Raw genomic sequence first — 24,867 nt, 5'->3', positions numbered from 1 at the left:
AGCAACATCATGTTTTCGGATGATGCGAGGTGGGGTCTTTTGGCCACCACTGTAGTCTGTAGATCTACTTCCTGGCTGTAGTGTAGATCTACATGTACGTAGACTTCTAATAATTATTGTGTAGTAGTAGTAGTAGTGAGTCGGACTGTAGTACTACTATCATTACAATAACAATACTGTATCATGTGATCAGCTGGTGATCTGGCCATCCCGCTCACAAAACCATGAAAGCGTAAAATCCACCAAAAGTAGGATGTTTTCCGAAAGAGATTGTCAGTTCTGTCATCATGGTTGTTGCTTTGTGCCCAAGATGAGAAGTAAGTCGCTTATGTTACATGTACAGTTATAGCCACTGTCCGTGGATCGTAGATCTACCTGCGCTAGCACGATTCCGGACGGAGTCGGTCGGTCACTATGCACTGGTACGAGATATTGGCGCTGGATGCTTTGCGATTGGAGCTGCAACGACGCTTGGCCACAGTCGTGGATGAAACGGTAGACGAACTGTTGGACGCTGGAATTTTCGATCGTCGTGACCTAGACTATGTCAAAATCAGTACAAGTCCAACTGCGAGCATTGATCGAGTCAACGATTTAATAAAGTACCTGCTCAGAGTGGAGCGAAAATCCAGAAATGGTACATTCAACGTGTTCTGTTCAGTTCTGAGAGAAAGATTGGGTTTGGAAGATATTGCTGATTGTTTGGAGCGACAGGCAAAGAAGTGCCAGGAAACCATGACTGAAGGAGACGTCCCCGGATGTGACTTGGTGCTGTCCATGGAAACCTTGGAAGAGCTAGTCGAACGAAAGGTAGCCGAGTCACATGCTAACACGCAGGTGACTGAGAGTCGTCACATACAGACATGCTTGCAAGTATTGCGAGAGAACTTGAGCAGTGCCAACAAGTTTCTCTGCAACACTGTCGATGATGGTGGCAGCGACCTGTCATGCTTGACGTCAGACATCAGGAGTTGTTTTGTGCCACTGCAGGCCATGAGTGAGAAGGATGCCATGCGTGTGACATACCAACACCATCGTAGACACAGCATGGCCACAGCTTTGCAGCAGAAACAACACGCGCTGGGAGTGAGTGGCAGTGGTGGTAGGGGTCAAGTAGTACACCGACGGGATGAAGATGAAGACGTCCATGGTGGGAAAGAGTTTGTGCTGGAAAACGCGGTACAATTGCTGACCGGTGAAGCAGCTCAGGCAACATCATTGAATCACGGTGTGTGTGCAGGTCGCACTGCTGCTGCTGCTGCTGCTGCCACTCCCACAAGTGATGATAGCGGAGTTGAGCTAGAAACCAGCTGCATGGTAATCGGCGGAGCTGGTCAAGGGAAGACAACCTTCTGTAAACGTGTCATTGCCGAAGTGACGGACGCAATGTCAGGCCCCCTGGCGAAATTCAAGTTTGTCTTCTACATCCCATGCCGAAATTTGGAACGTGTCCGGAGCGAGAGCTGGCTTGAACTACTTGGCCTGGATGCAGCATCCATGGATTTTAATGGAGAGGAGCAGAGATCAGTTCTCCGGCATCTGCAAACTCATTCAGAGAACGTGCTGGTCATCTTGGATGGTATTGATGAAGTCGGTGGTGACGGATTACTGGAGCAATCAGCAGCAAAGGCATTGGTAAAACGCTCAGGTGGTGCATCCTCTGCAAGCCGTCTCCTGAACGCTACAGTCGTTGTCACCAGCAGGCCGTATCAAGGAGCCTACAATCTTGTGCAGGCATGCAAGCGACGCTACCGACTGAGAGGATTCAATGAATCGCAATTGGAGGAGTTTTGTGTCCGACAGCTTGGTGACACTGAGGGTCGGCAGTGCATAGCACATCTGTTGCAACCAAGCAATCGTCTTTTGAAGGAAGCAATCCGAAAGACGCCGCTCCTGTGTGCACTTCTTTGCCAGCAGTACGCCATCACTGAGTCTATACCGGCGAGCATTACTCTCTTCTACAACGAATTTGTGTGCTCGGCAGTGGCTAAGCTGGGAACAAGACGCGGCACTAGCTTTGGCAAAGTTCGGCTTGCCCGTGACATCGAAAGCCATTTGTGTGGTGGTCGCCGCTTTCGGTGTGGTGAGCTCATCACCATCGAAACAGCTATTGAGTATCTTCTAGAGGGCAGCGTTGACATGCAGTGCAATGCCATGAATGATGAATGCGACCGTGCTGCTGTGGACATCATCCGTGCCCTGCACAATCTCTGCACACTGTCTCTCGATGGCCTGCGGCAAAGAGCGCTTCTGTTTCCGTCTTCCCGTCTTTCGCAGCGAGATCTGGCTGTTTGCCAGGATCTTGGGCTTGTCGTTGACGTCGTCAGTGGCCACTCACGGGCCAGACCTAGCCGCCATGTATCCCTTGTGCATTTCACTGTGCAAGAGTGGTGTGCATCCAGGGTTATCTCATCTCCGGGCAGCTGTGTCGACTCTCTTCATGAGTGCATGCGTGAAATCGGCATGGACGAAAGCCGCTACATCTTTTGGCGATTCGTCTTTGGACAACTCCGGCCAGACCGATTGTGTCCTGCTTTGGGTACGATACAGTCAGTCGCAACCCGTGCTGGTGGCAAGCTGAGCAAGAAGACGTTCTTGTTCATGATGCGTGCTGTTCTGGAGAACATGCTCTCCCTGCATTCGTCTGCCGCTTACGCTACTGATGATCTCCTGCCTACTGATATTCCCAGCCTGGGTGTGTATCAATCAGCTGCAAGGATGCTAACAGCAGACGGCATTGACGTCTATGGAGTGCAACTGGACACCATCGATGTCATGGCAGTATGCAATACTCTACAACTTGTCAATCAAACGCCATTGCTGAATGTCACCAACTGCATCCTCACCGATGAACACGTAAACATGTTGGCAACCGTAATTGACAAGGCTGTGAGGGTTACTCTGAGCTGCAATCATCTCAGTGGCATGCCCGTGGAGATCATAGCTTCATCGCTGTCCACATCTAAACAAGGGTGCACGGAGGAGCTGCGCATGTTCAACATATCCTGGAGCAAGGCCGAGCAAGATGGTGTGTCTCTTGCCAGGTGTACACAACATGCTGCTCTATCCACGCTGTACGTAGGAGGAGGGTGCCTAGAAAGAAGCAGCATTGACAACAACTGGGTAGCGTCCTTTGCAAACCACCTGGTACCTGCTCAAAATCTTACCAAACTGGGCTTGGTGGATTGTAATGTGATGGCTGGATTAGGTCATGACCTAAGCACTGTCGTCAGCAAGCTACCTTGCCTGGAAACACTATGGCTAGATAATAACTCATTATCTAATGATAATGTGTCTAGTGTCCTGGCTGCCCTCCAATTCCATACGAATATCCGTTTTCTTTATCTTCGCAACAACAATCTCAACGACGAGCTTGCGCCAAGTGTTATCGGCTTTCTACAAGCGCGTCACTGTGCTGAACGCGATGATACTGGCATGGAGAGCCCCGCGGAGCGCCGGCTTGTGCGTACTTGCCGGTTGTGCCTGAATGCAAACAGCGTCACAACGAAACTGCTCGTTGAGGTTGCTAGCTCCGGTCACTGTGGAAGTGATGTTGTCAGCATCGGCACTCACTATGTGAGCGGCTCGTCTGTCATGGCATCATCAATGCAGGAACTAGTGCAAGAATATGGCGGCCAACTGTCGGGCATACTTCAAGACGGCATGATGTCATTGCTTGGTGAATACCTCGCTACCTGCAATGATTTGGATCTTCTTGACATCCGTAATTGCAAGATAACAGATGGAGGTGCGACGACATTGGCAACGTCTGGCCTCGCTGACAACGTGTCCGTGGAACTGGTCAACGTCGGTCGCAACCGCATTCAGGTGCACGGTGCAGCTGCCGTACTCGAGTCCGTGACGTCATCACATTCAGCTGTCCGAGCTGTGATTCTTGCTGAGAACCCGATATTCGAGACGTCGGTGGCTGGCAGTCTGCTTTTCTATCACCGACTAGTGCAGAGCTTAGCGAGGTGCCAGCAGCTGCGTTTCGTATCTCTTTGCATGACGCATTTATCAGATGAAGTTGGCGCCAGTGTTCTTCAGGCACTGAAGACCCATCCATGCATTGCCTGGATAGATCTGGGCTGGAACAATGTCGGCGATGGGACAGCGCACGCTCTGGTTCAACTGAAGACGGTAAACACCAGTTTGCAGCGTGCCAACCTTGAGCATAACAAGATCAGCGATGTCGGCATCCTCCGTTTGCTACAGTCTCGCGACATCATGGCCATGGAGAAGATCGACCTGTACTCTAACCCATGTTCAGCGAGTGCATTCCAACCACCGCTGTACAATACCGAGTGCTGGTTTACGTCTTCAGTTGTTCTGGACTTTATCTCTGACTGATTGAGTCGTTGACCCATCGTGACCTGTTTAGAATCATGCGGCTAGGTTTTACTGACCCATGGGAAGTTGCAAACATTGATCCCGTTGATGTTTATTTATGCTTACTCAGTGCACAATTTGACGCCTCCTTCTTGCTATATTGAAGATTTTATTTGAGAACTCCGGCAAGATGATACCGCTGATGTGATATTTTCCCCGATGGCAGTGCGAGTTTCCGATGATGCCCCAGGTGATCTTCGGGACCCTCCGTGTGGGTTGTCTGCCATCGGAACGTTGCCACTTGGTCATGCAACTTGGAGTACCCCGACCTTGAACCCCGTATTTTTAAAAGTGTTTCTGCCTTCCATCAGCGTGAATGTTTTTTGATCAGCTCCGAGTCTTTCGGAGCACTATTCCTGTACCGTAGTCGATCACAGGGGCGTAGCAGCCGCTCCGGCCGGTCCGGCTTTGGCCGGACCACTTTTTCGCACGGCCACCATAGTAAAACAATGCCAAAAGTGCCCAGAATGCAGGATTTTGCACCCTAATTTCAAAAAAATTCCGGGACCAGATCCCCCCGGACCACCCTGGCCGGACCACAGTCAACGGCGGTGCTACGCGCCTGGATCATTGCTGCTCATGGTATACAGTCAACTTCGCTTATAACGACATTCGGCGGGGCATCAGAAAAGTGTCCTTATTCACGAAGTGTCGTTGTACCCGATGTCTCATTATATGTGTCACAGTTGGATGGGACTTTGCTCTGGGCATGAAAATTATGTCGTTATTCGCGAATTGTCGTTATATCCGCAGTCGTTCATTATTATTATTAGCGAAGTTGACTGCACTTGAAAATAGACTCTTGACACCATGGACGACCCCCCGCCAGCCCTGGTTTTGCTGATGATGTCTGTCTACTACTCTCACTGAGGCACAGTCAGGAACCGTGACTGTTTCCCATGCAGACAGAGGGTCCCTCTGCTAGCAAAATAATTATTGAAAAAATTTGACATGAGAATTTGCTGCCGGGTGGTGGAAAATGGAGCAAAATATCGGGTATGTTTTTTTAATGCACGTTACCCACTTTCGATCAGTTTTCTCACACGTGACAAAAATTTGGCCTTGGAATCGGATCGGAGCAAACTTTGAAGCCGGGGAGCCAGCAAAATGTTGCGGCAAAGTATCGAACTCGCGCGGCTTCACTGGCAAAATTAAAATCGGGCTTTGCATTTTTGCCTACTCGTAGATCTACTCCCGCGGCCCGGGATCCCTCTGATCTGCTGATCTGATCAATGCACGACACACGTACATGACGTGTATGATCAGGGTAAAGTCACGAGATGTGACGTAGATCTACCACTTCGCCACGGCGCCTTTGGAGCTTCGCACCAGGGAGAACTGTGAATGGGAAGCGAAAAATGGATTTCAGATGAAGTCAGCTCAGAAAAATTCTGTGCTTGGTAGCTTCGTCGTGAAAGTCATTGTATTCCTGTTTGGTGTTGGTCGTACTTTTCCGAGGATGTGGGTGCGCTCTTAGCAATGGTGGTGTGAATGAAATATTCAAATTGCTTTGGTTTAATTTCTATCCTGGCTGAGGAAGAAAGTCTGTGAATTCATCATGGCAGAGCGCCAGGAGGAGAAAAGAACTTTGAACTTTTCAGGCAATGCCCGTAGCTATGGCACAGCCAAGGCAGCATCTGTCACCAGGCCCAAGTCTACAGAAACGATAAGGCATGAAATTTGTGAGGGAGACACACTCCAAGGTTTGGCCCTACGCTACGGAGTATCAGTAAGTTATCCTATTAGCATGTTGTACTCCTGCCGCCTTTGCCTTTCTCGTACCGGTAACTAACTTTTTTCTTCCTTTTGTAGAAACTTCGAATATTTGGAATGCTGTGCGCATTGATTGATTTATACTCCAATTTCACACGAGGACAAGTGCAGTTTCTCCTTTCTTACGTTTCCGATCACTGATTGGAACCAAGCGGAACTGCACAGTGGGCAGCTGTGCGCTGCGCTGCTTCCTGTGGGGTGCAAATCCACCACGCCAACTACTTACTGCCGTTGTAACCCACCAACCATGTCGTTGAGAATGCAAATTTAAAATTTAAAACGAGTGGTCGCTAGATAAGTAGTAAGTTACTAGTATCGTATTCCAGCCATGGATTCCTACAGGCTCTCTGACGTCGGTGTCACCGGGCGCCTTCAGTGCAACGCTTGCAAACTTTCTTTCGACTTTTCCTGCTCTCCAGGAACGCTGAGGGCGATTTCGCTTTCGTCATGACAAAACTAGAATCAGTTACTGTAAATGTACAAATTTTCGGCAGCTATTTAATTTCGGCTATATTCGGCACCGACCCAAAACGCCTAAATTAAAACGCCGATGAAATTTTTCACAGCATCTGTCGCACTATACCATGCCCTCTACCCCACGCCGAAAATAAATCGCCGCCGAAATGTCAAAAATCGTGAAGTGCCGAAATTTTGCAGCGCCGAAATTTTGTATATTTACAGTAGTGGTGAAACGAATATCAAAACCCAGTAGCCAAATATTCTTTGGCTTGACGAACGAACGAATATTCTTTCGTTAAAGGGGAAGTTAAGCCTAAAATCAAAACTTCACCAGTTGTAGTCTTCGGGGTGCTGAGTCGAATGGTCTGGGTCCGAGGAAGCTGAGACGCTCCCTTCCTCCTTTCTTTCCAATCGAACTCGCGCACTTCCACTGAAACCGGGTGACTGCGCCGTACTAGATGGGGATTTGTGTGCAAAACGTCACTAAAAGCACGGCTGACCGCGTTTGGCCCATATGTTGTAGTCTTTTGGACGCTGAGTCGACTGGTTTTGGTCCGAAAAGGCTGCGATGGAGCGTCCGGCCCTTATTCCCAATCGAACATGGCTGAACAAGCGGTCACGTGCTCATGTGTACACCAGCCACCTGGTCACCGTGCCTGCAGGCTACAACTTACAGCATGTTTGAGCGAGTTTCTGTCACTCGAGTTGAACGTTTTAACCTTTGAGTTGAACCTTGGTGTGAAAGTTGTCGCCTGCTGGCGGTTGTAAATTTCGTCCATGGCGCATGAGAGTGTATTGAAAAGTTGGACAAATCGACATTAGTCTGGCATTTGATTTAGTCCAAAAGCTACTTGGACGAAAAAACGAAATTAAATTCCAGACGAATATTTCTGCTAATACAGTACGTGCCGTTGTACACACATGGATAGTGCCTACTGTACAAGCGCAACTACTCGTCTGCATTTTTCTTTCTTGTTTTTCGTCCCAGGAATTTTCGGACTAAATACCGTAATGTCGCGTGCATAAGCCGGATTTGTGCATAAGCCTGTCTCGTGTAGAAGCATGAAATCTGCAACAGCTTTTCGCGTACAAGCCTGTCGCATGCATAAGCCGGGCCAGTACACGAGACGCGCCACGTGTCGCGTGCGTAAGCCGGGCTACTACGCAAGACTGGTGAGCGCGCCTTTTACATGTTCATGTTTGCATGGTACCGTACACTTGCACACGCGGAAAACGTGGGAAGATGCGGAAATCAACACCAGCTGCGCTCGACGGCCATGCAGCACTCTTCAAGCTTCAAACTTACCTTTCCCATGGCATTTTCCGTCTTGTCCCTTGGCAAGTTGCTTGTTTGAAGTTGTTTCGGCGCTCCTCGAACTTTTCACTTGTGTTTGTTGCAGTCTACCCGTAGATAGAACTCATCTCAACCAAGTCTGCTTGTCGAAATGCCGAAAACAAAAGGACTTCGGAAAAAATACTCAGCGACATTCAAGCTGGCGGTAGTGAAAGCTGCAAAATCGACTTCTGTCACTGCTGCTTCTAGAAAGCACAGCATCATATAAGCCTGTCTCGTGTATAAGCCTGTCTTGTGTACAAGCCTGACTCCATCACCGGCTTATAGGCATATAAGCCCCGGCTAATGCACGCGACATTACGGTAAATGTAAAAATAGAAGAGGGCACATGGGATGGATGCGACTTTAACATGAAGTAACCGTCCGCCACTGTAACAAGATAATAAGCAGTCAGCAGTTGTGGCCAGTTATTGCACTTTCTGACTACTTGTTATCTTGTTAGGGTGGTGGACGGCTACTTCATAGCTCGTACACATGTGTTCTCTTCTACTAGCTAGTAGGTTACATCTATTATTGGCTCAGTATCCGAACTAAATGAAAACGCTGAACTAACATCGATCTTAACATCGATCTTGTCCAGCCTTTCAATACGTTTTATGGATGGACGAAATTTTCGACCGGACAAACTCCTTTTCTTTGGAGTTGACAGAATTATTCATGGATACAATTTTCTGCTTCTTCCATATTTGATATTGTCTAATACTTTATCTCCATTGTTCCTCTCCTGCCTAGGTTGAATTGATTCGCCAGGAAAACAAGCTATGGACCAACGACAGCATGTTTCTGCGGCCGCACCTGATGATCCCGCTGTCGAACCGCCAGCAGCCGCAGGCCGGCGGTGGCGCTGCCAGTGCCTCGCGTGACGCATCCCCGGACGGTAGCGGCCGCAAGGGCAAGCGAAAGCAGCGAGGCGAGACTCCATCGCCACGCGTGACTCCGTCACCAACGCCGGGGAGCACGCAGTCAACAAGCAGTCGCCCGTCGTCAGCAGCGGCGGCAACGGCATCCGCCACTGGTAGCGCAGCACCTGCGGCTGTGAAGAAAACCGAGATCGGCGAGCTCGACAAGTCGTCCGTGTCCAGCTTTCTGGCCAGCTTCGACACGCAGCTATCGCTGGCCAAGACTTCGGTCGAGTCGCTGGAGAGCACGGTTGCGGAGCGGGTCGACGAACTGTGAGTAGGGGCATGTCTAAGATAAATGGGCCTAGAATTCATCTATGTCCACCTATGTTGTACACACCCTCTGGACAGTTACCGTTTTCAATCTTGTTTTGCTCACGCCAGTGTACTTGACTCACTACAAAGCTTATCCAACAGCATTTCCATGGGCTTTTGGTAATTTCAACAAATGTTATTGTAAAAGCAGTGTAGCACTTGGATTCCTCTCTGGTATGCCAGTAATCCCAGACACTGACTATAGTATGTTCTTGCCCTGAACTCTGGCATGTCTTTGTGCGAATGCATCCCTGGGGATTTTGGACAAATCAGGTGGCTGTAAAAACGGTATTTTTCTTCACGAAAACCTTCGTTCAAAACCATAATGTTCGCCTTTGGTTTAGCATATTTTGTCGTTCAAGAATGATTGTGGACTCTCGCCCATACACTACAGACAGTGTACATGTGGTATACTATGTTTTCGGTTTTGACAGCTGTATATACCATGTGCTATACTAGTACTGCGTAACTGTATTCCTATTTGGGGAAACTCGTCCCCTCTTCTGTCTCCCTACTTTTCACATATTTTGATTCCATGTTTGGACTGCATGTATCAGGATTGAGTCTGTGAACCTGGATAGCCTCTGTATGCTGGAGGGCGAAATGTTGCTTGATTTGTCAGAAATAAAAGCATGACATACTTCTATACCCCAGAAAAAGAATGCAAGCAGTGTTTGCTGTGGCTTGGCGTGTACGTTGTGTATCACTGCTGTTGTGCCGAACAGTAGAGAACTTCGCAATTGAGTTTGTAAGCATCATGAAAGTGGGTAATCACTAGGGCTGTGTGTGTGGTGTGTGTGTGTGTGTGTGTGTGTGTGTGTGTGTGTGTGTGTGTGTGTGTGTGTGTGTGTGTGTGTGTGTGTGTGTGTGTGTGTGTGTGGTGTATGTGTATGTGTGTGTGTGTGTGTGTGTGTGTGTGTGTGTGTGTATGTGTGTGTATGTGTGTGTGTATGTGTGTGTGTGTGTGTGTATGTGTGTGTGTATGTGTGTGTGTATGTGTGTGTGTTTGTGCATGTGCGCGTGTGTGCACATGTATATTATGATCCTGTACAGTGGAGCATCTGCCAATGCTCATGCACACGCTGCTGCCATTTCCTACGCCGAACGCAGCAAGTGGGAGCAGAAGCGCAGCGGAAAGGGCATGGGAGTGCCTACAACGACGTCACCCCCACCGTCATCTTCGTTCTCCGGTCTGCGTCGCTTCTTGCCTTCATCAGGAAAGTCAGAACGAGTTGCAAAGGTGAGTGATGGTGTATACCAAGTGCAGGATAATTTGGTTTTGCCCTTAGTACCGTATTTTCCGGAGTATAAGCCGCCCTGTGCCGGTTGATTGAGTTCTGTCTTGTACGGAGCAACTCCCTAAATCCTCTGTTGTTGCCGAAATCGCTACCTCTGCTTCGTTACGATTGAGTTCTGCAGTGAAAAGAACTCTTTCATTCTGTGGTGTCGAGTTAGGAGATTCTCCGAAATGGAGTGTGTGGCGCATTTAGGTTACACTGTTTGTGGCTAGAAAACACTTCTGTGTGCAAGTGTGCAGTTAGTCACCGGATATTACTTGTACGTTAATTTAATAACTGAGTTGCAAGATTGGCACCAGATGTATTTGAGGTGTCTGAGATTAGGTCGACAGAGGGTGTGCATTAAGCGCCGGCAACATCGGTACATGGCAGATCCACCGTCCGCCAGTCCCAAGCCTGGTGTTAGATCTTCGGTGTAGTTTTTTTTTCATTTACATCTTGGGTACGGGTTGGCCTGGCCAAATTGCCCACGTGTAGATTCTCTATTCATGTCCTTGTTGAGTGAAAATTAGATTCCCTGATGCCATCACCGATTGCTTTCTATAGTGCTCTCCTTATGCTCTCCTTATTTTAATGTCTTGCTTGTTCGGTTGTTGTCTTGCTGCTGCTGCTGTTGTTGTTGTTGTTGTTGTTGCTGCTGTTGCTGCTGTTTTGCATTATGATCATTGATGTTGTTCCACACAGACCGATTCGAAAACGCAGGCAGCATTGGATGCGCAAAGTGAGAGTTTATTTGACCTTTAGTGCCTTCGAATCCTCTAGCTCCTCGTCTACCTTGTCATCACGCTATCAATGCTATCGTGCTTGCGCTCTACAAGAGTCATTGGATCTTTGACTTGAACGCCTCGTCATGGCCCTTGTCTCGTCATGGCCCTTGTCATGAACATTGACGTGGACCCCCCCCCCCATGGCCCGTACCCTGATTATTGAACACCTCATTATGCCCCGTATCCCCCGTGCCGCCATGAAATACGTTTGTGCTGCTGCTGCTGCTACTAGGAATCCCGCTGTCCGACTTCACCATCTCTATGCCTCTCGTTGTCTGTGTTGCCGCAGGAGGCGTGAGAACTAAGGAAACCTGTGATTTCTACCGGACTGTGTTTAAATCTATGCTAATCTCTTAGTACTATTTACACATGAAAGATTTATTACCCCGTCTTTTACGTCTTGTTTTTACCAGCTGGCTGGTCCTATTTAATTCGCCATTTTAAGTCCTGTATTGAACTACCATTTTTGTCCAGCTACACGTGTAGTTTGTGTTGCTGTGGATAAGTAGTCTTGCGCAGTTGCATTTCAACTACAACCCTGTCAAGTCCGAAATAAGTCGTTTTTTATTCACTGTTTTGACTTTTTCTCGAATCAACGAGCCTGTGCATGTATTGCTTGTATTGTTTTCGGCACGCGGTATTTCTGATCGACGTTCCACCCTTGAATGTCTTGTACCTCCGTTTCACACTCACACATTCTAGCATGTTTGTGTTCTATAATATTGTACCGTGGCCACAAGATCACTTCTTTGTTTTTGATCGAGCATTTGGTGTGTGTGTGTGTGTGTGTGTGTGTGTGTGTGTGTGTGTGTGTGTGTGTGTGTGTGTGTGTGTGTTCGTATCACGTGGCTGCTGACCTTCTCCGGCCGGCTAGGTACATTGCGGAATCCCGGTTTGTGTTTGTTTGCTACAAGAGCGTCTCGAACAGTGCTCTCATTTCTACGCAAACCCTGCGGGAGCTGTGCAGTGCTATGCTTATAGTGATGCTTTATGTCTTGCGAAATGACGCATGTCGCGTCGCAAGAAGTTGTATTGTGAATCGGCCTTAAGTACTGTTACACGGTATTGCCCATGGGTTTTGCGTTAACATCCATAGCAACTTAATTGTTGCCCTGGGCTTGGCATGTCTATACTTCATCAGTAGGAAGTACTAGGAACGGCACAGTGCAGTACATGTACAGTCATGCGGATTCAAGTGGACATCTGCGTGATGATAATAATAATATTAATAATAATATTCACCCAGAAAGCCTTCCCAGCAGCCTTGTGTGCATATCACCAAAACTGGCAGGAGTTCACAAGCGCATTCATTGGGGGGGGGGGGGGGGGGGGGGGGGGGGGGTACTCCTGGCTCTTGCTCTGTGCTCCTATTGCAGTGGAACGTCAGCACAACATACCTCTACATGTAGTGGACTCATGCTGAAGTACAGTCCACACACACCAGCACACACACACACCTCACCTCAGACATGCCCGTCGTGGAAGCGATGATTGCGAACAGCTATGTTAGACATAGCAACTTGTGCTGGGATTACACCATTCAACAGCTTGCAAGGCTGATGAATTGACCGCCACTAATTTTTAGCCTGGTATCCACGATGAATTGACCGCCACTAATAATTTAGCCTGGTATCCACCACACAGCATGAAGTGGCTTTTCCTGGCCAGTGAATCCCTATTTTTCATTTTTCATTTATTTTTTACACACCACGCCACACCACATACTCCGGCATTCACTGGCTGTTGGTAACCACCCAGGAGAATGAAAGAAGAGCTAGGAGAATGAGAAAGAGAAGAAACACACACACACACACACACACACATACACCCGGCAACACCAGCACACACACCATGTATATATACACCCGTCGCAAGAGAAGCACGCAAATCTACAAATGCACTGGATGTCCGGGCCATCCACTGATTTTCTGTTTATAGCAACACACACAGACACATTCAATATTGCGGGCAATATTCCCTGCAAACTCTTTCAAAACATAGTATATTCGCATGGAATAATGATCACCAATGCGTTTTACAATGCTCAGGATGTTGAAAAATATTATAAGTCTGTCGTGAAAAATGAATAGAGGCTGTTATGTGTCCGGGCATAGTGACTGTCAATGTTTGTCGCTAAATATAATTATAATTATAGATATTAGTCCTTTACAACTAGCTACCACCAGATATGATGCTGCAATGACAGAACATTACCTGATACTCTAAAATTGCTGTGCTGGCAACAAGCTGCTGGTACGGTTTGTTTTTATTTTTAGATGGAAGAAAAAATCTGCCAAATGAACCCAGAATGACAAGGACGCTGCCATCAAGCGCCCAATACGGTGTGGTTTTCTGCCTGGCTGCCAGAAAGGGGTAGGTAGTAGGAGTCTAGAAAATTCACGAGCAGCTGTTGGGCATTCTCAAACACATTCTGAACAATAGATAGCCACTAGACCAACGCATTGCGTATTCAGGCTTCTTTGTATGGCACCGGTGTGAAGTAGGTCTCTAAGCCGACGTCCGCGGTTGGGTCATCCGGGACCTCCATGGCGGAACGCTCTTTGTACAGTAGCCTCACCACCTCCCGGACTGCATCCGTGGACTCGTGAAGGATCACTAGACCGTACATGTAGCAAGCTGATCTCTTCGTGTGTCCAAACATCTCTAGCGAATTGGTGCCGTGGACGAAGAAACTCGTCAGAGCCAACAGTATCTTATCCTGTTTTTGCTTCTTATCCAAGTGCTTTGATAGCCGTGTGACCTATATTACACAGAATGAGAAACGCGGCAAAGATTTAGTCCAGCTTGGTGCATGATATTTGCTTTGATAGGGGAAACACACACACACATGGACCGTCTCCTCTCCAGAGTGCTCATCAGCTTAAAATGCCCGACATCAAGTCTGGCACCCAGCAGTTTGAAATTAATTGAATTCTTTATTCTCACGATGGCACCATCGCCAATAAGAGTGCATGTTGTTGTTGTTGTTGTTTGTTCATTTAGAGTCAAAGAACAAACAGGCAAATTTGCCTAGTTACATGATCATCTAGTTTTCCTGATCACAACCGTGAAATTTTTCTCTGGTCCGCAGGAGTCCATCGCTAGCCTAGCTTCACTGCTTATGTCGCGTAGTAAACTCGAATGCTTAAACATGGCACCGAAACTTATATAATAAAAAAATTATATAATAGACTCTCACCTTGACTAGAAAGTCGATGACACACGTCACCACGGCAACATTCACCTGGCCACAGAATAGAATACAATGAAAATGACTCGCATTATTCATGGTATTGTGTTATTCTCAAAGTTTCCTGCAAAAAAAGAAGCAGGTGACCTTTGAATAAATCCTGAGCCAAGACGCACTACCAGTAAACGCTCATTGTCTTGCTGCCAGGTCTTCATTAAACACCCTTTGAAAACCGGCAATGAGAAGACTCGACATGAAAACAGGCTGTATTACTCGTCATGAAAAATCGCTGTATTTCCGACGACAAGATGGCAAGATAACTCGTTACAAAAAGAAAATGTATGTCCGATGACTAGTGTTGCCCTGTAGCTCACCTCTCCGCACAGTTCCACCAGCTTATCGCAAACGCCTATCTGGCACGCGGAATACTCCTCAACGGGAAACGGCGTTGTCCGCAACGCGGCGAGCGGTGCGTCCTGCATCAAGCCAAAAACAGTCCACACGGCGGCACACTGCTTCACAAGCCTATCCCCCTGACATTTTATTTATCTCCACATCCCATAGCATGTAGTTGCCAATCAAAGGGTGGGAGAGGGAGAGGGAGGGGGGTCTTGTGATTCAGACTGGGCTTGGAGGGTGTGGAAGTAGCTAGGCCGCATGCACTTTCTACAGTACAGCATGTCAAGTACCGAGGACAACTCTGAGCTCAGCAAAACTGGTAGTAGGGATACTGAATTCCAGGCAATTTTTAGGTCGGGAATTTTGCCGAATTGGAACAGGAGAAAGTTCACCCTAAACCCTGCAAATAGTTATGCATTTTTTGAAATCGGCCAAGGGAAACCAATCATATAGTGATTTGAGGTTAGCATTAGCAGGAAGACAGTTGGCATTTAAGCCATGGTACAGTTTGGTGACAACCATGTGGCTAGACAAAGAATGGAGCTGCTAGGTCCCCATCTTCAGTAGACTGTTCTCCCTACATCCGCAGCCCCCCCCCCCCCCCCGGGCCCGTACACATAGCTTCCCGCGCTCCCGTATGGTACCTTATGTTCTGTTGGCCTGGGTAGCTGCTTATACGACCATATCTGCCACAGCTCTCTCTCTCTCTCTCTCTCCCCTCCCTCCCTCTCTCCCTCTCTCTTGCCACGAAGTATTCATTTGCCTCTCTGTATCTCCCCTCGTCGTTTCCCCAATATAAATGTCCGAATTTACATCGTTCTTGGCTTGCTGTAAGTGCCGAGTAATGGGATGCAGAGGACTAAACAGAGTAAAAAACACCTCACGGAAGAATGTTAGTAGAGTATCATTCCATACCGCTGCATATGCAGCTAGGTTTACCTTTTTTCTTTCTTTTTTTTCTCTGGGTTTACCGAGTGTTAGCGACCGTCGTGAGTTCCCTTTGGGAACGGACACGATACTTTACTTTTTCATTTTTTATTCAATACCGCACAGGACATACTAATTTATTATCCCTTGGTACTTTTGTAGAAAAGAAAAAAGGACCAAGGAACTACATGTACAAGTTCAGCCCTAGAATGTCCACCGACACCACCAGCTACTTTTAAAACTATCAGCTCTTGCGATAACATTGCACGACTCTGACCGACGGTACTGATGTTCTACAACTAACTGGCTAACTGGTTCCTTGGTCCCTATTCTTTTCTATAAATTTATCCTTTGCTCTCCATCTGAGTCTATTCTTGGCCTTTTTCTTTTACTATAATTATACGAATTTTGATAAAAAGGAGAAGGACAAAATGTTACGAGCTATGACAAACTGTCCATCAAAGTAACCAGATCTTCTACAGTCAGCGCGTATACTAAATTATTCGTTATTACAGTCTGTATCGGCGATAGCGTACCCTTTTGATTTCCGTGATTTTATCACTATAACCGATGCATCACTATATGCGATACGATCGGGTTTTTTTCTTTTTTTCAATCGACACATGAAAGGCAAGGAAATATTTCCAGCATGGCGCTTTGACAAATGAGCATGCTGCATAGTTGACAGTGCCCGCATTTCCATAAAAAAATTCTGTTATGCACATGTATCACTATAAAAAAAGCAACGTGAAGAAAGTAAAAAAATAGGGCCTTTGATATTATTGCTACAGTCATGTATTTTAAAGTTAACACTATAGCCGATAATAATAATAATGTGTTATAATAATGTGTTATAATAATGTGTTATGCATGTTTTGATTCTTTGTTGCCATCATAATATCCGATATATCATTACATCCGAAAATATTGGTTATAGTGATATTTGTACTGGATAAAATACGTTTTGCTTTTGATATTTCGTACCAATATCACTGTAGCCGATATATTCTTATATCCGGTCACTCTATAGCCGATACAGACTGTAATTTGTTTCTTGGTATTGGCTCCGCACCCGGCCTGACATGCACTGGTCACGGGCAAGATGCACTAGTCCATGGCATCCGTGCGTCATCGGGCCATTCATCAGATCTTGTCGCGGTTGCATGCGTTGACAGCCAACACGTGACTCGGCCTGGAGTACCCATTGCTAGTATATTCGATCATATCAGTCTTTAGCCACCACCCTGTTTGCGAATGTGCCTAGAAAACAACGGGCTTTTAAGACACGGGCATTTTACACAGTACAGCAGCGGCACACGGTTCCCTTGATTTAGGCTAAGGCCTGAAAGTTGGAGGGTCGTACCCGGCTACAGTGCTGCAAATCCAGATTTTCACTGAAAGACGATATCTTCTTTGTTTGCACAGGTTCCAAGGCGAAGGACAATTGCTGAACAATCGCAGACCCAGCACACACACACAGTTGAGAGGCCACGGCAAGCGCTTGTTCATGCAATGGGCGAGGCAACGTTTGAGACTCAGCTCAAAGAACAGCTCGGTGTCCGGGATACAATATGGTTGGGACGCATTCCAATGGGCTGGAATGAACCGGTGTTGAGCTGTTGTTCGGATGCCACGGTCTATGTCAGTGAGTTAGGCTGTGGTTCAGATGCCACAGTCTATGTCGGTGAGCTAGGCCGTGGATCGGATGCTGTGGTTTATGCCAGCGAGTTAGGCTGTGGTTTGGATGCCACGGTCAGTGAGCTAGGCCGTGGATCGGATGCCGTAGTATATGTCAGTGAGTTAGGCCGTGGATCGGATGCCACGTTCGATGTCAGTGAATTAGGCCGTGGATCGGATGCAGTACTCTGTGCCAGTGAGTTAGGCTGTGGTTCGGATGCCACGGTCTATGCCAGTGAGCTAGGCCGTGGATCGGATGCCGTTGTTTATGCCAGTGAGTTAGGCTGTGGTTCAGATGCCACAGTCTATGTCTGTGAGCTAGGCCGTGGATCGGATGCTGATGTGTATGCCAGTGAGTTAGGCTGTGGTTCAGATGCTGTAGTCTATACCGGTGAGTTAGGCTGTGGTTCACATGCCACAGTCTATACCGGTGAGTTAGGCTGTGGTTCAGATGCTGTAGTCTATACCGGTGAGTTAGGCTGTGGTTCACATGCCACAGTCTATGCCAGTGAGCTAGGCCGTGGATCGGATGCCGTAGTCTATGCCAGTGAGTTAGCCACGGTCGATGTCAGTGAGTTAGGCCGTGGATCGGATGCAGTAGTCTGTGCCAGTGAGATATGCAGTGGTTCGGATGCCACGGTCTATGCCAGTGAGCTAGGCCGTGGATCGGATGCCGTTGTCTATGTCAGTGAGTAAGGCTGTAGTTCAGATGCCACGGTCTATGCCAGTGAGTTAGGCCGTGGATCGGATGTCGTAGTCTATGCCAGTGAGTTAGGCTGTGGTTCGGATGCCACGGTCTATGCCAGTGAGTTAGGCCATGGACCGGATGCCGTAGTCTATACCAGTGAGTTAGGCTGTGGTTCAGATGCCACGGTCTATGCCAGTGAGTTAGGTCGTGGATAGGATGCCGTAGTCTATGCCAGTGAGTTAGGCTGTGATTCGGATGCCACGGTCTATGCCAGTGAGCTAGGCCGTGGATAAGATGCCGTAGTATATGTCAGTGCGTTAGGCCGTGGATCGGATGCCGTAGTCTACGCCAGTGAGTTAGGCTGTGGTTCGGATGCCACGGTCTATGTCGGTGAGTTCCAAGGTCTATCTACCGGTTGTAGTGAAAGGTTCTACATAACAGGTTATTCCAAAAAGGCAATGTAGTAGCATAAATTCTGCCCCTGTACTGTCTTAGATCAGCCATCTTCGCATCTTCTCCTATATCACTGATGACGCCGTCCTACGTGAAAATGTGGAACAATTACTGCACGTGATGTAGCGAAGGACTGGTCGTAAGTTCCGGATGGCAGGTGAGGTAAAAGGCAATGTCGGTCGAAGAGCCTTCCTGAAACGATTCCGCTGCGTGCCTCGTTGTGAGCCGCCTGCACAACAAGCGAATTGTTCGTCTTTTGGGAATCGGCATTACATCCAAGGACTTGGAATTGGGTCAAGGTACTTTTCATCCCTGGGCAAAACCTGGGAAGCCGAAGGAAACTCTCTCCAGTTTTCGTCCTGCATTGCTGGACACAATCTGGAAATGCCAATCAATTGAAACATTACGCGGGATAAGTCCGAAAGTAGATAACTACATAGCGCCATCGCAGAGCACTTCCGACCAAAACGGAGTGCTGATCCAGTGTGGAGAGGTCGAAGGATTGCAGCAAAAGCCCAAGTGGTTTAAGTGGCAGTGCACGGCACGGAGTGTTGACACGTCCCGGGCTCTTGACACAGTGATCAGAGACTAATTGATGAGCATGGTGGATGGCTTTCTGGAAAATGCCAAGTCAACAGTGGTAAACATGCTGCTTAAGGACACCAAGCACTAAGTCCGCGGTTACTCGGGGAGGGGGGGGGGGGGGGGCAGCTCCACCTGGCACAGTGATCAGACGCCAGTTGATGGCCATGGTGGCTAGCTTTCTGGAAAACGCCAACTCAAGAATGGTCAGAATGTTGGTAAAGGACACCGATCCCTCTAGTTTGCATACCCAGGGAGCTTGTAACCCTATTTGCCACAGCAGCAGGCATACCTCAAGGTGACTGCCTCTCACCAGCATTGTTCTCATGCTATCTTGAGGCCACTGGGCAAGTGCTGCAACGCCGTGTAACCCTATCACCGCTCCTGGGAATCATCAAGGTGAACAAGAAGAGTATTGCGACTCTAGACTATACCATGGGATGTAATTTATATGGAGGGCGTCAATCTTGTCGCTGCAAGCAGACTTCACTTCGAAACTGTCATTGCTGAAGAAAAACGGACATACCTGGAGAGTGGGACCTAAGCATCAGCCCCACTAAGACAGAGTGGGTCCAGCCGTACCAGGACGAAAGCACGACCAGCAAAGGTAAAGAATCATGGCACACCATTCGGATCCTCCGGTCTCTGTACGGCGGGCTTGCAACCATTATAAGAAGACACCAAACCTACAAGAAAAAGAGGACTATCACAATAATAGCACGTCTGGGCCAAGAAGGATGAGGGTGTCGCGACCTGGGTCTGGCCCAGGCGTATTGTGACGGATGAGGGTGTCATGACCTGGGTCTGGCCCAGGTGTATTGTGATGACCCTCTTATTCTTCGTGGAACTAGCTCGGCCTTTCGGTATTTGCCACTCTATTGGAGAGCCTGGAACCTCTCTGATTGTAGAATACTAGCGATGCAACGAATAATCGATTATTCGAATTTCCTCGATCTCTTGGACCTCAACGAATAATCGATCGGATACAATCTAGGTCGAAGGTTTGAAAATTCGAATATTCGCGGGTGGGCGAAGTCCGTGCGCTGCATACTGTGCGCTAGAAAAAATAATAAAAACATAATAAAAACACAACTCACCTGCAGAGACTCCAGCCAGATGACCATCAGTCGCCATATGATGATGGGATTGGATTCCTGCTCCAGGAGCTTCCACGTGCGATTCTCATTCACCGAGACCTGGACAGAATGAAGAGAACGGCACAGTACGCATCGTGAGAAAGCGGATGCCGTGTACAGCCAGGCCGCTGTCCCAGTAGAAGGACGGCAGGGCGGCCATGAGGAGTCCTAACCGCCTGTCACGGCTATACAGCACAGAGCGAAGCGATTGCAAATCAAAATGCTTATGCAATCAACGGAATTCCGCCTCCTTGCAGTTGATTTTCCCCGTTTCTCTCCTCATCAATCCCTACTTGTCTTTGTACATACTAGTAGTAGTAATGTTCTTTCAATCAAATGAACCCCTCGATAGGCATATTGCCTTTGGGTCATTTCATAATAATAATAATAATAATAATACTAATAACAAAACCATGTGGATGTGCTGCAAGCATCTCTTCATGGTCATTGGAACTAACAGATTAACAGACAGGTGTGACGTTGCACAAACAAAGAAACAATGCAGCTCCAGAAGAAATGCCCTGGCACCCGGTTCAGGCAAAAAAGCTGATCCACCCAATATGTGTAAAACAGGGATTTTGTCAATACTGCTTATTTCCAATCCAGTACATGACTACTTGTACCATGTATGCCTGCCCAATTCGTGCAAATGTGCAAACAGGGGTTTTGGCGAGTCATGTTCAATGCCGGCCCAGTATACTAATGGCCCGGATCACCTGAAATCCTGGTGCCATTGTCCTGTGTAGCCCCAGGGGCATAGACAGTCCCCTTTCAGGGGGAGGGGGGGGGGGGGGGGGGGGTGCACGGCTGCATATGTGTAGGATGGCAGGTGCCTGTCATTCATGGTCATTCTGTGCATGCTGAACCTGGGTCGACATATTCAGGGAGTTGCACGTGGCCCCGTGTCCCATGCGGCCCACGTGCCTGAGCCCCATACTCCTACAGTCCAGGGCACTTGCTCATACTCTAACTGGACATGGCGGGAATTTGACATGCTTCGATGTATCTACACAGCACAGGCTATGCAGAATGATCACTGCAGGGTGGACACAGGTACATGTAGCTATAGAGGTTATGCAATTACATCATCGATTCATCATCTGTTGAGATTATCAATATTTATTATTACTTCGAAGTATTATTTTATTTCATTACTCTGATGATGGGCCAGGCCCGAAAATTTGTTGGTAATTTGACTAGCAGTGAAGAGACCGGTTTGGGAGTTTGGAGTTGAGAAGCGAATTTCCTATATGTAAGTGGCTGCTTTGGAGTTAGCGGACCATTAGAAAAAGTATAATTTTACAACTACAAAGTATTATAATTGTATCTCACAGCATGTCGTTGAGACTGCTAGTAATGTAGAGATATGGGTGATTGCCAACCATGGCCTATAGAATGAAACAAGAGAAGCGATAAAGAGAGCAAGGCAGAGTACAACTATAACAAGCCGGAGACAAGCAGTGACTTGGACCGTATAGTGTCATAAAAGAAGAAAGCTAGTCAGAGTACAACAGCAACAAGAGACGAGCAATAACTTGGAACCATGCTTTGGCGAAGGCGGCGACTCGGGTCACAGCGCTGCACTAGCGCCTCACGCTGCATACATAGCGCCCTTTTGAAAAAGTCCTGACTCACGCTCACGTATGTCTTCCAGTATCTTCCAGAAAACGACATCACATTCACCACTCCCGCTGCATAGCTCGCTGGGCATCCCATTGCTTTGTAACTTGCAAATCCCTACCCCATTTTGTATACGTGCTTTTCGTTTTCTTTTTTTTCTTCTTCCGTGGCTGGTCTCATCCTGTCCTCCATTCAATTGGCTGTCTTGACATGCTACGAGGCGTAGAAATAAAATAAAAAATAAAAAATATAAATACTTGTGTCCGTTTGAAATCTCAATGAAATCATTCGCATAACCTCTATACACCGCGCACACCAAACGGCTCGGCCAAGTCTCGTCTCCGCGCTGATACTCAGAGTTTCGCACACTCGTGTGCAAACACCCACCAGGCACCTAGGTGAGTGCGAGTGGTAAAATTTTGGATTTTCGGGCATACTTCCCCTGTTGGCCGCAGGATGGTTGGACGTCATCATTCCGTGTTCGAGACGGAATTGCATTTGGTACCCTCTGCTCGTCAGTCAAGGTATTAGATCATCCTGCTATGCCCGGATATTTCTGACAAGCACTTCACAATTGCGTGCCGCATGCAGACATGCACATACTTGGTGTATTTTTTCACTTACCATTATAGCCTGCAGCTTTTCGGAAGTCATTGTACCTTTTGAAAAGGTACTTCCCACCATGATATTCAACATCTGAGTAGCAGTCCAGGATTTCGGACGAGCGAGCCTCGCAGCTTCCTTGTCAGCAGATCCAGTTAAGTCATCGTGCAGTGCCAGTGGACTAGGCCGTTTGTCCGTAGTGCCTTTGATTATCGTCGGCGAGAGTGGACCGCGTTGCTTGATTGGTGTGGATGATCCACTGGCCCGGTTGGACGGTGATGGTGAGCGAACCCTCGGGGACTGTCCCGCCTCGGTCGGGGACTTCCCCGACCTGCTTGGGGAGGTCGCGACGCGATTGGGATCAGGACGGTTTGGACCAAGCTCAATCGCTGGGGGTGGTGTTTGCGGACCGGACAAAAGCAGTACACGTGGTGAGGTGGCAGCCGACAATTTGGGGAGCGGGGATGCTGGTAGCGACGTTCCAGGGAGCGGGGATCCGGCTGGCGATGCTCCAGGGAGCGGGGATGCCCCTGGCGACCCTCTGGGGAGAGGGGGTCCCACTAGCAACCCTGGCAGGAGGATTGGCGACTTGGGTGATGCCGCTCGGCCGGAGCTACTCAGCCTTGATGCAGGCCGCTGTCCGTGTGCACCAGGTGAAAAACTGGGTGACCTCCTGCCAGCCGCCGATTGGCTTATGCACCGAGAAACGCACTGCGCTGCTTTAGGTATGTTCGGTCCACTAAGAGAGCCTGAGCGACGTCTAGCCTTTGGTTGCGGTGTGAGCAGTGAACTCGATATTGGGGGAGAACGAGGAAGTGGGCTGGCGGGCACCGTACTAGGGGCTGCGGAAACACACACGAACACATGCACCAACAACAGACATACTCAAAACACATACACACATGCATGTGTGCCACACAGCACCCACATACGTACACATAAGATCACTATTTGAATGAAATCACATCGTGTAAGTCCCTGCTGAGGTTTCCGACATATACCCACATATGTGCACACACACACACCCACACCCCCACACACACACACACGCGCGCATGCGTCATATGCCCATGCATAAGCGCATGTATGGTTTGAGAGTTTTGGACATTCTTTTGTTGGACGGCACAGAAGTCTTTCACGATTAGTCTGAATCTCCCTATCCCAGGGACACATCACGTGAACAATTTTCTGGCAGTGAGCACATGTGTGTGTGTGTGGGCGGGTGGGTGGGGTTGTTGGATGGAGGGAGGGATGCGCACACGAGTGCGCGGGTGTGCATGTGTGGGCATGTGTGTGTGTGTGTTTGTGTGTGTGTGTGTGTGTGTGTGTGTGTGTGTGTGTGTGTGTAGTCCCCAGCCGTAGAGGAGCCGTGTTGTGGCGCGCACTGTGCGTCCTGCGGCCGCTGCTTCCGTTCGGTCCAGGGCAGGAATAGACACCGCTGCTCAGGTTCTCCCCCGGTCATGCGTCAGTCTCGTGGTGGCAGTCGTAGGTGACCTGAATCCTGGCGACCTCTCGTTGTGTTTGTCCCGGACGCCGTGAGACAGCTTTCTCCTCTTCTCTTTCCGTTGCCCCTCCGGGGCCCACGTGACCCTTGTGGCAGTGGCTCGACAGGACAGGACAGGTGTGTGTGTGTGTGTGTGTGTGTGCGTGTGTGTGTGTGTGTGTGTGTGTGTGTGTGTGTGTGTGTGTGTGTAGTTTCGTGCAATGTATGCTCCGCACCTTGCAGTTCATCACCAACATTCCGCTTGATAGGATCCAGGAGGAGCTGGATTAATTTAGTCAGGATCTGGAGAGGAAAGAGAGAAGGGCAAATGCCCACACCTAATCGTGTAATGCACAAGACATTTTACGAGCACGCTAAGTTTTACGCCGACCTCATAAGGGGTCGTCCGTAGCTGTGAGCGTGTGTTTGCACATACACACGTACACATGCGTGTATAGTATACTCATCTTCACTCACTTACTTAGCGAGTCAGATGACACTTAAGGATTAATGTTATGTATATGCAGCCATTATAAAATGTATAATTTTTAGAAACGTTTGCTATATAGCAACCAGACACCGAACCCAAACAAGTACTTAGCCTAACTACTGAGCATGCATCATTTATATTGATTATTATGATGAGGATGAAGGATGAAGTCCAGAACATTTCACACACACACACACACACACACACACACACACACACACACACACACACACACACACACACACACACACACACACACACACGTGCACACACACACACACACGCGCGCGCGCACACACATCCACCCACAGCACACACCCTCACACACACACACACACACACACACACACACACACACACACACA

General features: G+C 48.3%; 3 protein-coding genes across 3 annotated transcripts in view; 2 read left to right on the top strand and 1 right to left on the bottom strand.

Annotated features, from left to right (window-relative positions):
• The first annotated feature begins 205 nt into the window (after positions 1 to 205).
• Positions 206 to 4,750, top strand: LOC135818327 (uncharacterized). The gene has a single exon (XM_065331683.1). It carries the CDS (start codon positions 415 to 417, stop codon positions 4,348 to 4,350), a length of 3,936 nt encoding a protein of 1,311 aa, XP_065187755.1. The 5' UTR covers positions 206 to 414; the 3' UTR covers positions 4,351 to 4,750.
• Positions 4,751 to 5,766: 1,016 nt separating this feature from the next.
• Positions 5,767 to 12,017, top strand: LOC135818326 (lysM and putative peptidoglycan-binding domain-containing protein 1-like). Its single transcript, XM_065331682.1, has 4 exons — positions 5,767 to 6,118; positions 8,708 to 9,147; positions 10,243 to 10,429; positions 11,172 to 12,017. The coding sequence occupies exons 1-4, from the start codon at positions 5,948 to 5,950 to the stop codon at positions 11,229 to 11,231; spliced, it is 858 nt and encodes a 285-aa protein (XP_065187754.1). The 5' UTR covers positions 5,767 to 5,947; the 3' UTR covers positions 11,232 to 12,017.
• Positions 12,018 to 13,209: 1,192 nt separating this feature from the next.
• LOC135818325 (uncharacterized) overlaps positions 13,210 to 24,867 on the bottom strand; it is a 29,399-nt gene continuing 17,741 nt past the window's right edge. The window contains exons 9-14 of the mRNA XM_065331681.1: positions 24,249 to 24,315; positions 22,551 to 23,371; positions 20,268 to 20,366; positions 14,819 to 14,920; positions 14,454 to 14,498; positions 13,210 to 14,015 (exon numbers count right to left, since the gene is read on the bottom strand). Coding sequence (XP_065187753.1) covers positions 13,725 to 14,015; positions 14,454 to 14,498; positions 14,819 to 14,920; positions 20,268 to 20,366; positions 22,551 to 23,371; positions 24,249 to 24,315 — 1,425 coding nt within the window. The 3' untranslated portion in view covers positions 13,210 to 13,724. The remainder of the gene's footprint in view (positions 14,016 to 14,453; positions 14,499 to 14,818; positions 14,921 to 20,267; positions 20,367 to 22,550; positions 23,372 to 24,248; positions 24,316 to 24,867) is intronic.

The sequence above is a fragment of the Sycon ciliatum genome, chromosome 5 (genome assembly GCF_964019385.1).
Source record: "Sycon ciliatum chromosome 5, ocSycCili1.1, whole genome shotgun sequence".
Taxonomy (NCBI): domain Eukaryota; kingdom Metazoa; phylum Porifera; class Calcarea; order Leucosolenida; family Sycettidae; genus Sycon; species Sycon ciliatum.
Note: the sequence above shows the minus strand (reverse complement) of the source record. Positions and strands in the feature narration are given on the sequence as shown.